The sequence below is a fragment of the Chrysoperla carnea genome, chromosome 3, assembly GCF_905475395.1.
Source record: "Chrysoperla carnea chromosome 3, inChrCarn1.1, whole genome shotgun sequence".
NCBI lineage: Eukaryota > Metazoa > Arthropoda > Insecta > Neuroptera > Chrysopidae > Chrysoperla > Chrysoperla carnea.
The window spans coordinates 90380593-90390045 of record NC_058339.1 but is presented as its reverse complement, the minus strand read 5'-3'; the positions used below and the strand labels follow the sequence as shown (position 1 = coordinate 90390045).

The 9453-nt window shown below is 29.8% G+C and overlaps 1 protein-coding gene across 1 annotated transcript; it reads left to right on the top strand.

Moving 5' to 3' along the window:
- Positions 1-1017: 1017 nt before the first annotated feature.
- On the top strand, positions 1018-7774 carry LOC123296994 (ADP,ATP carrier protein 2). Its single transcript, XM_044878738.1, has 4 exons — positions 1018-1312; positions 5917-6178; positions 6247-6481; positions 6701-7774. The coding sequence occupies exons 1-4, from the start codon at positions 1141-1143 to the stop codon at positions 6941-6943; spliced, it is 912 nt and encodes a 303-aa protein (XP_044734673.1). The 5' UTR covers positions 1018-1140; the 3' UTR covers positions 6944-7774.
- Positions 7775-9453: the final 1679 nt, after the last annotated feature.

The window sequence follows — 9453 nt, the reverse complement described above, 5'->3', positions numbered from 1 at the left end:
ATCATATTTTTAAAACTCCCTGTCCTCTTTCTCTTGATAAAATGCTTCTCACCCCCTTTTAAGGCATATACAAGACGGCTGTTAAGCCTAACTTTTGATCGCAAACTAGTTTGCAACAAGTAGCAAAAAAGTTTTTACCATAAATTAAAAAAATTAATTGCTATTGATTCAATTTCAGTTCCCCAACAACCAAATACTTTCTGGCAATGTTCTATTCAAACACCCAAAACATAATTAAATCAAGCCAAAAAAGCTTATGACTGCAATTTTTCAATCCTTTTACTCTTATATTAACGACCATTAATTAATGTGTATAATCAACAATTTTAACAAATTTTTTTAAAAAACCCGCTTATTTTAAAGACAATCCGACAAGGATATTCAAATGGCGCCAAAATATAAAATTTTACAAAAGATGTATTTAATAATAATTAGTAAAATTAAACAAATACTACTTTTTTATCTTTTTTTTCAACATAAACAAATAAAATTTTTTTAATGAATTGTTTTGGCATAAAATTATTGCATAACTCATAATATGCGTACGAATTTTGGCACTAAGCCATTTTTATAAAGTTCAAGAGAAAATTTTGTAATAAGTAGCTAAAATAGATAAAATCATTATCAAATTTTTTGCATTTTTTTTTTTTTTCGTAATTGTTAATGATCAGAAAAAATGATAAAATATTCCTCTGTAAAAATTTAATAGCTGATTGTAATTGAATCTAATCAAATTTCATATTTTAGAGGGGTGTAGCTAATTAAATTTTTAGATTGAAATATTCGATGTAATCCAATTAGGAACAATTACGAAAATACTATACGAAAAAAAAAAAAAAGAAAACCTATCAATAATAATTTTTATTGTCCTTTGATAAAATGATAAAAGTTAAAAAAAGATAATTTATTAAAAGTCTGGCAATGGTGGCGCATGATTACTAAATTGTATCACGCATGCGTGTTAAATGACGTAACTACCTACTAGTGTATAGCATATTGTACGGGGAAAAGAAGTTACCCGCCGACACCGATCCTTGCATCGTCCACTTGACGCTCAGTGCGCGAACTTGTAACATCTACAGTAGATCTACCTACCTTATTGTCGACGTTTATTGTGCAGTTTAAACTAAATCAACCAACATGAGTAGTGGAAAATCACTTGGAGATCCAGTGGCTTTTGCCAAAGATTTTATTGCTGGAGGTGTTTCAGCCGCTGTTTCCAAAACAGCTGTAGCTCCAATTGAAAGAGTCAAACTTTTACTTCAAGTACAACACATCTCCAAACAAATTGCTGCCGATCAGCGTTACAAGGGTAAGTCGCCATTTTGATTTTAACTTTTTTTGCCGGATTCAATTAACCTGTTCATAAAACGTGGTCACTAATTTTTATTACCTTCGATTGCAAAATTCATTAAAACCAATTTAAGTTTTTCATTTGATATAATTAATTGTATATTATGCAATTGTTTTTTTTTTTCCCATTTTCATTTGTTTTAAAGAAGTATAACATTTTCAATAAAACAAATGAATAAGATTTAAAACAAATGAAAAATCAATTAAACCGTAAAATTATTAAATTTCATAAAAAAGTATGTAAAATTAACTCCTAAATCCAAGTTCATTACGTAATTAGTAACCATGTGATCAATCGTAGGAAATTCCATATTTTAATTTTTACTTTATATAATACAAGTTTTTCCTTTAACGTCAATTACAAATGTCAAATTGTTTTATGACCTAGATTGGGGCGTCACCTTGATTATATAATCGTAAAGTGTGAAAAAAGTAGACCTAGGTCATCGTATTTAAAGGTTTTTCATTTTATAATTGTACGAAGGTTTACCATAAAACGCCGATTAGGTTCAAATAACAAATTATCTATTTTTAAAGAAATATTGAATAATTTAAGGAAAATTTTTTTTTTCAATTTTCTTTCTAAGTGCCTAAAATTGATAAGTTGCGCATGTTCCATATTAATTTATTTTGTCGTGAATAGTGCGCAATTGTTGAAAGTACAGATCAATTGGTAATAGTTGTTATACCTATCCCAAGTATTTTATCATTCAGAAACATGGTCGATTTTGTGTTCGACCTACTTATGAATTGAAAATTAGGCCACGATCGAATACGATTTGAATTCAAATCTATAACGAATGCTCCATATATTCATTGCACGTGATTTGAGAATGAATACTAAATAAATTTTCTTATGTAAGAAATTTTGGCAAGTGTAATCAATAAAACTTTTTGCTACGGGAAAAGTTATTTTTAAATTTTTGACTATGTAATTTTTTAAAAATAACTTTTTTGTTTTCAAAATTAATGTTGAGGAAAAAATTGAGACTGGATAATAGGCTTTATTTTCTTAAGGTAGTACGAGCATCAAGACAATTTAGGACTTAGGGTTGAAATTATTTGTGCCTTATGTTCATATTTGATGATACATCCTTAATTATTCGGACACAACGGGTTTTTTTTGTTTTCAATATTTTATTAAGATTTTAACTTTAATTTGAATAGTATTTTTTTTTAATTGCCATCGACTAATTTTGGAGATCTATGAAAATATATCATCAATTTTTCCATAAAACCAATGTTAAATATGCCTATTTTTGAAGCCATTTATATATTTAAATAATTGGACAATCCCTCTCTAAAATTTTCGGAATTGATTTAGACTTAGTCCAACTTCATTTAAAAAAATACCAAGCTTTTTATTTAAAATTGTCTTGGTGCTCGTACATCCTTAAGAGTAGGAAAATTTCTTTTAAATAATTTGTATTTGATGGAGGAAATCGTCATTTCATTAAAACTTTTTCTCAAAAAAAAAAAAAAAAAAAAAAAAAAAAATTGCGGAATTATTTGATTAAAAAAAAACACCGATGAATATTTGAATTGATAATACCAGCTGAGTCACATTTAAGGTAATTGGGGAAGTGGAAGACTTTATTATTTATTATGCATTTACAACGAATATTAAGAGTTGGGTCAATTCTATTGATTAGTTTATCAGATATTGTGAAAAGTACATCGAAATTTCTCACAAAATCGAATAAATAAATTATTTTTATTTAAGAGTATACGATTAAAACTTAAGAAAATAGTTCTTTCTTTTCGATAATTGTTAGCAAATTCTACCTTCTTTTCATCAAATATTTTCTAAATTTAAATAGATCAAAGCATTGAACTTAAAAGGTTGTTAGAATCACGCCAAAAAATTTTCTGCTGTACGAAAATTCTCCCATGCTCGAGAAGTTTTAAAAAAAAAAATTTAATTACACGATTCAATAAGTAAATAATTTCTGTTTAAGAGAAAAAGATCAAAATTCGAGAAAATTGTTCGTTCTTTTGCAATAATTGTTAGAAAATTGTAAATCCTTTCGTCTAACATTTTCTAAGTTTAATATAAATAGATCAAGGCATTAAAATTAAAAAGATGTTAGAATCGCACCTTTGTACGAAAATTCTCAGGGCCGAGAACTTCTTGTTTAGAGAGCTTGGAAAATTTTTAATAGCACAAAATAAAAAATTGATTTTTCGTGGATGATACTCTTAGAAAATAATTAAATAACAACTGTAAAAGGAGTTGTGACTCGACAGTAGGAAAATAAAACTGATTATTTTTTCCCTGAACGTCCATATTGAAAAGACAAGTCACAGCGTTGCCCGTGACTCAGTCGAAGGTTTATTGAAAGAATTCATTACAGACGTTTATTTACCTCTAGATTAATTTGTTACAGGAAAAACTATAAAATTATTACGTGATATTTTCCCAACGGTTAAATAACCATCATACCTCCGTCAATATATGTGTCAGTATCTCCAAGTCTAATAACTATTGCCCCAACAGCCTTAAGTCAAGTAACTTAAATGTGCAAGCGGTTTTATCTCGATTTCATATTAACAAAAAAAGAGTTCATTGGCTCTTGTCATTTGATTGCCTAAATCATTTTATTGGTTGAATTTAATTTATGTAGTTCCAACGTGGCTCATTTTGAATGAAATATTGAAACTCAGCACATTTCAATGCAAGCGTTCTCTGCTCGTTGTAACTTTACAACTTGAGTACAATTTATGTTTGATTTGGTGACGTAAACGACGCACAAGGTCGACTTCAATTAACAATACGATATGATGTGCCGTCGTGTGTATGAATACGTTGTTCACACAGATAAGCAATTTTTCTCAGGGTCCAGTATCTCAAACAATGCCCATTTATTATCTATTTGATTATTGCCCATATAATTGGTTTTTCAAAGCCTGAAACATTTTTATACTTTATCTACAGTATGACCTGTGTCCATATTAGCCACCAGAAAATCTTAAAAACTATTATCGTTCAAGATAGACAAGGCTGTATTAAGAATTAGTTTGAGATTCGAAATTTTTTAATTAAATTAGGATCACATAATCTGTTATTCGAAACAAAACGATTAAATATCGAAAATCTAATACAATTTTCTCTAAGTTTGTTAGAAAATTTATCGAGAATTCTAAAATTAACCACAACTATCAATTAAATTATGATTTGGAACCCTTTTTATATCAACTTGATTCAAACTTAGTCGCTTTTTTTAAAGGATAAATTTTTATCAATTTTTCTTTTTTGATAATTATAATTTTTTTTTAAAGTGAGTACTTTGCGCGATACATTTTATAAATTTTTTTTAAATTAAGTCATTAGAGATTCGAGCTTTAATTTATAATTACGTATTTATTTAATAATAATTAATCTACGATTAAATTTTTATCTGAAGTATTTAAAACAAAATTATTTTACAAATTATGTCTTATTATTATTTCAAGTCTCTTTTTTAGACTTAGTACTTAAGATAAAATAATGACTCAAATATAGGTTAAATAAATTCGCTACGAATGAAGATTATTTTTGGTGAATTTTCTTATAAAGCAGATAAAGTATTTAAAGAATAAATCAAACTTTTTGTTTGAAGATTCGGCAATTCGAATAAATCCGAAATAGTGGACGAAATTTGCGAAGAGGATCGTTTTTTAAACCACGTTCATACAAACTTTTTGTAATACTTTGATGCCAAGATAAATTTTTACAAGTTGCTTATTTCGTTTACACTCTATTTTCATCAAACAAAAAAAATTTTAAACTTCCCGTTTCACTGTCATTAAAATCTAGACCGGCTCAAATCTTTCCAATAATGAGTCCCAACTGTTAAAATCGCTATGTAAACTGCTACCTTTTCAGTTTTTATTTAAAGCGGTCGGGTTTATTTCATTATTTAAATTAATTTTTTATTTTACACTTTTTATTTAAGATTTTCAAATACGAATGATATCCCATTTACCATAGTTCGCCCACCTTCATTTTCAGCTTATGAATGTATGTTTTGTCTATTGTGGCGCTCTAAAGATCAAACATGTTAGCCGATTCTAATGATTCTCACATCAATCAATTTTTTTTTCACAAAATGGCCACTGGTGGTTGACATATTGAATTTCATTACTACCATATCTTCAGTAGCGCTTGCAAGGCTGAGACAATTCGACCGGTGTAAGAATTACCAAAATCGAAACACGCGTTTGGTCTCTAGTGTGCCAATTTAGAACACACATACTTACATCCAATTCATTTAGTCGCGCAGTCGGGTAAAAATAGTCCCTAAATTTTGTAATATTATGTAAAATTTTAGCCGAATTCGAACTTAGCCTCAACACACGGATGTAACTCAACTAGTTGCAAATTAGTTTTTTTTTTTCATCAATTGACTAATCAAAATGAAATAAATGAAGATCAAATGGGATCAAATAGGAAATCAAAGTTTTAGGATCTTGCATATAATTTTTTTTTTTAATTATCTAAGTTCATAAAAACATACAAACCACGACACTAATTGTTAAACAATTCTAATGGCTCAAATTTTAATTATTTGATTTTTTTTACAGGTATGGTTGATTGTTTCGTGCGCATTCCTAAAGAACAAGGTGTATTAGCATACTGGAGAGGAAACGCCGCTAATGTCATCAGATATTTCCCAACACAAGCCCTTAACTTTGCATTCAAAGATAAATACAAGCAAATTTTCCTTAACAACGTCGACAAAAACACCCAATTCTGGCGTTACTTCTTAGGTAACCTCGCATCCGGTGGTGCTGCTGGTGCCACTTCACTCTGTTTCGTATACCCACTTGATTTCGCCCGTACCAGGTAAATATATTTAATAGCTTCAAATTAATTTTTACTTGAATATTAATTTTTTGTGTTTTATTTTAAAGATTGGCCGCTGATGTTGGTAAAGCCGGAGCTGAACGTGAATTCTCAGGTTTAGGAAACTGTCTCACCAAAATCTTCAAAGCTGACGGTCTTGTTGGTTTATACCGTGGTTTCGGTGTATCTGTACAAGGTATCATCATCTACCGAGCTGCCTTCTTCGGTTTCTACGACACTGCCAAAGGTCTTCTTCCAAATCCAAAGACTACACCACTTGTAGTCTCATGGGCTATTGCTCAAGTAAGTTTCATTTTTTTTCTTTTTTTTTTTTTTAACAGATAACTTCGAATTTTAGACGTAACGATCTGCCCGAAAATCAAGATCTAATTTACGTTAGCCTTTTCTTAAGGCTCCGTTGCTAAATAGCTCGATTTAACATCTGGATTTTCATTAGAAACCAAAAAAAAAAAAAAAAAAATTGATTTAAATAATTATAAATAAACTCGTTTTCTTTTACAGACTGTAACAACAGTTGCTGGTATTGTCTCATATCCATTCGATACCGTCCGAAGACGTATGATGATGCAATCTGGTCGTGCCAAGGCTGACATCCAATACAAGAGCACAGCACATTGTTGGGCAACAATCATGAAAACAGAAGGTGCATCCGCTTTCTTCAAGGGTGCATTCTCCAACGTTCTCCGTGGTACTGGCGGTGCCCTTGTATTAGTACTTTATGATGAAATTAAGAATGTTCTTTAAATTGCAACCAACCAACAATTTTTAGTGAAAGTTTAAAATAATTTTTAAATCAAATTAAAAAAACACCATTATTTACACCATTTTTCGCGCTAATTTTCTTCTCTCATTCACATCTTATTCTGATTTTTTTTTTTGGGTTATCCACAGGGTGTAACAGAACAGTAAGTTTTCGTATCTATTACATTCTGTTTTAATTTATTTCGAATTGGAAAAATCTCTAAACAATATTTTTCTAGAAGTTATGTTAAGAAGATGATTCCATGTTTAGAGAAGGACCAATTTTTGGTTTTTAATTTTTTTTTTTTTTGTAAAAGACAGTTTTAATTTCGAATTTCATCGATTTTTTTTTTCTCAAGTTCGAGCGAATTTTTAAAACACTTTAATTTTCTCAATCATTTTTTTTTTCTCGTAGAAAAAAAACCACAGTATTTTCGTTGTACTGTGTAGAGACCTGTAGCAAAGCGATACGCTACTGTAGATATTAAAATACAAAAAAAACTTAAGTAAAATACATTTATTTGATTTAAATGGGGGTTCGTTTAACATCCAAATAAAACATCCCTACAGCTCATCCGTAATCCCCGTACGATATTCATCTCGTGTGTTAGATGTTTTGCGGTGAGTACAGTGTGTACAATTGTAATTTCTGATCATGTAACATGAGTATCGTTCGATATGTAAATGTAATAATTTAAACAAATAATATTTATGTAAATTAAAAAACAGAAACTTTGTTGTCAGTTGTTTAATAAAAAATAAAAAGTATTTAATAAGTCGTCATTGAACATCGACGATTATTAAATTAATAAAAGAAAAGATATTAAAAAATTATTTTAAAATATGTTTTTATTTAATTATTTTACAATCCCCTACTTTTCAGATCAATTCATTTAATTAGCTTCGAGTATAACTATCAGAGCAGAAAGTGTTCTAGCAATAAGCGAATATTGTCCAGGGTGTGTAGTTGTCTGGAAATATCAAGGAATTTTGAGTTTCAGGAAAAGTACTTGCGTTACTCATGAAAAAGAATTATATTTTATACTATGCATAATATATATATATATAATTTATATTTTTTATCACATGCATAAAAAATAAAAATGAATTCTGTTCTTTATTTTCGGAATGAAAAAATTTCGAATTAAAGTCTGGAAAACTTGGAAGTCATGGCATTTCTTCAAAATATTTCTAGGCACCCTCATAGTGAACAGTTCCTTAAATGCCGCCCTCTCTTATGATAATTTCATACAGAAGAAGACACGATTAGTAACTAACTGCAGGTTATTTAAAAGTATGCTTTATTTTTATCTTGACTCTAAATGAATTAGTTGCTGAAAGTCATTTTTATGTGAAAAACCTCAACAGCTTTCAGAGAAGACTGCAACTCTTTTGTTTTTAATGTCTCTGGATTCTATTTTGACAATGTGCTTAGTCCTATCAAGAGGCATTTTGAATTTTCCTCCGGATCCACATTTCGAACGCAAGTGGCTTCGTTCTTTTCGAAATTTCAAATTAACAGCAACGCCGATTCCTAACATCTAAGAGATCTCGGCAAAAGTTTTACAAGTTATTTGAAGATTCCATTAATTTTTTGTAAATACTTTGAAAAATTTGATTTTCCAAAAAAAAAGCAGTACTTGAGAAAGGCGAAAATAACGACAGAGCTTTAGCCTCTCTAACTATATCAAGAACTCCAGCTTTTAAAATTCTCATTTACTAGACTCTATAAACGATACAGAATAATTTTCCCACGTCAATTTAGAAAATAATTTGAAAGAGGGTTGACACTTCAAAGTTCTGGGAATTCGGAAGATAAACCATAATGGTGTACGATATTTTCGATGTTTTGTGTACTTAATTTTTCCCGAATTAAATATTCTTGAAATAATTTAAAATAAAAGATGTCGTATTTACCTGAATATGAATTATCAATTTCTGGAGCCTCGATTAAATCTGGAGCGGTAGTAATCCTAACTTGGAAGAAGTATATCCAAATGTTTACATAGCGTAGAGATCAGAATTATGTTCCCAGTTCCAGTTGATTGCAGTTTCTGCTGAGAGAAACTTCCAATATTAAAATTGAGAAATACGATGAGCCAAGAGTCAATTGCGCTATCAATTTAAATTGAAGTAGTGGCTGGTATCAATACATAGTATAAAACAAAGTCGCTACAATCCGCCTGTCTGTCCCTAATCCCTATGTATGCTTAGATCTTTAAAACTACCCAATCGATCTTGATGCGGTTTTTTCCAATAGTGATTCAAGAAAACTTAAAAAGTTGTGCATCGATTAAGCTTAAATATTGACAAGATATACAACCAGCTTCAAGGATTGTTTTTATCTATTTCTAACCTTCGGGGGAGGGTTGGAAAGGCAGAGCGAGAAAGTGGGGATGCATTATCAAATAAAAGAGCATGACGTGTACATTAAAAAAAATTTAATCCCTGCGCAAGAGGATATGGGAGGTGAGGTAAAAGTATGGATGTTGCCCAACAAAGCGGGCAGTTCA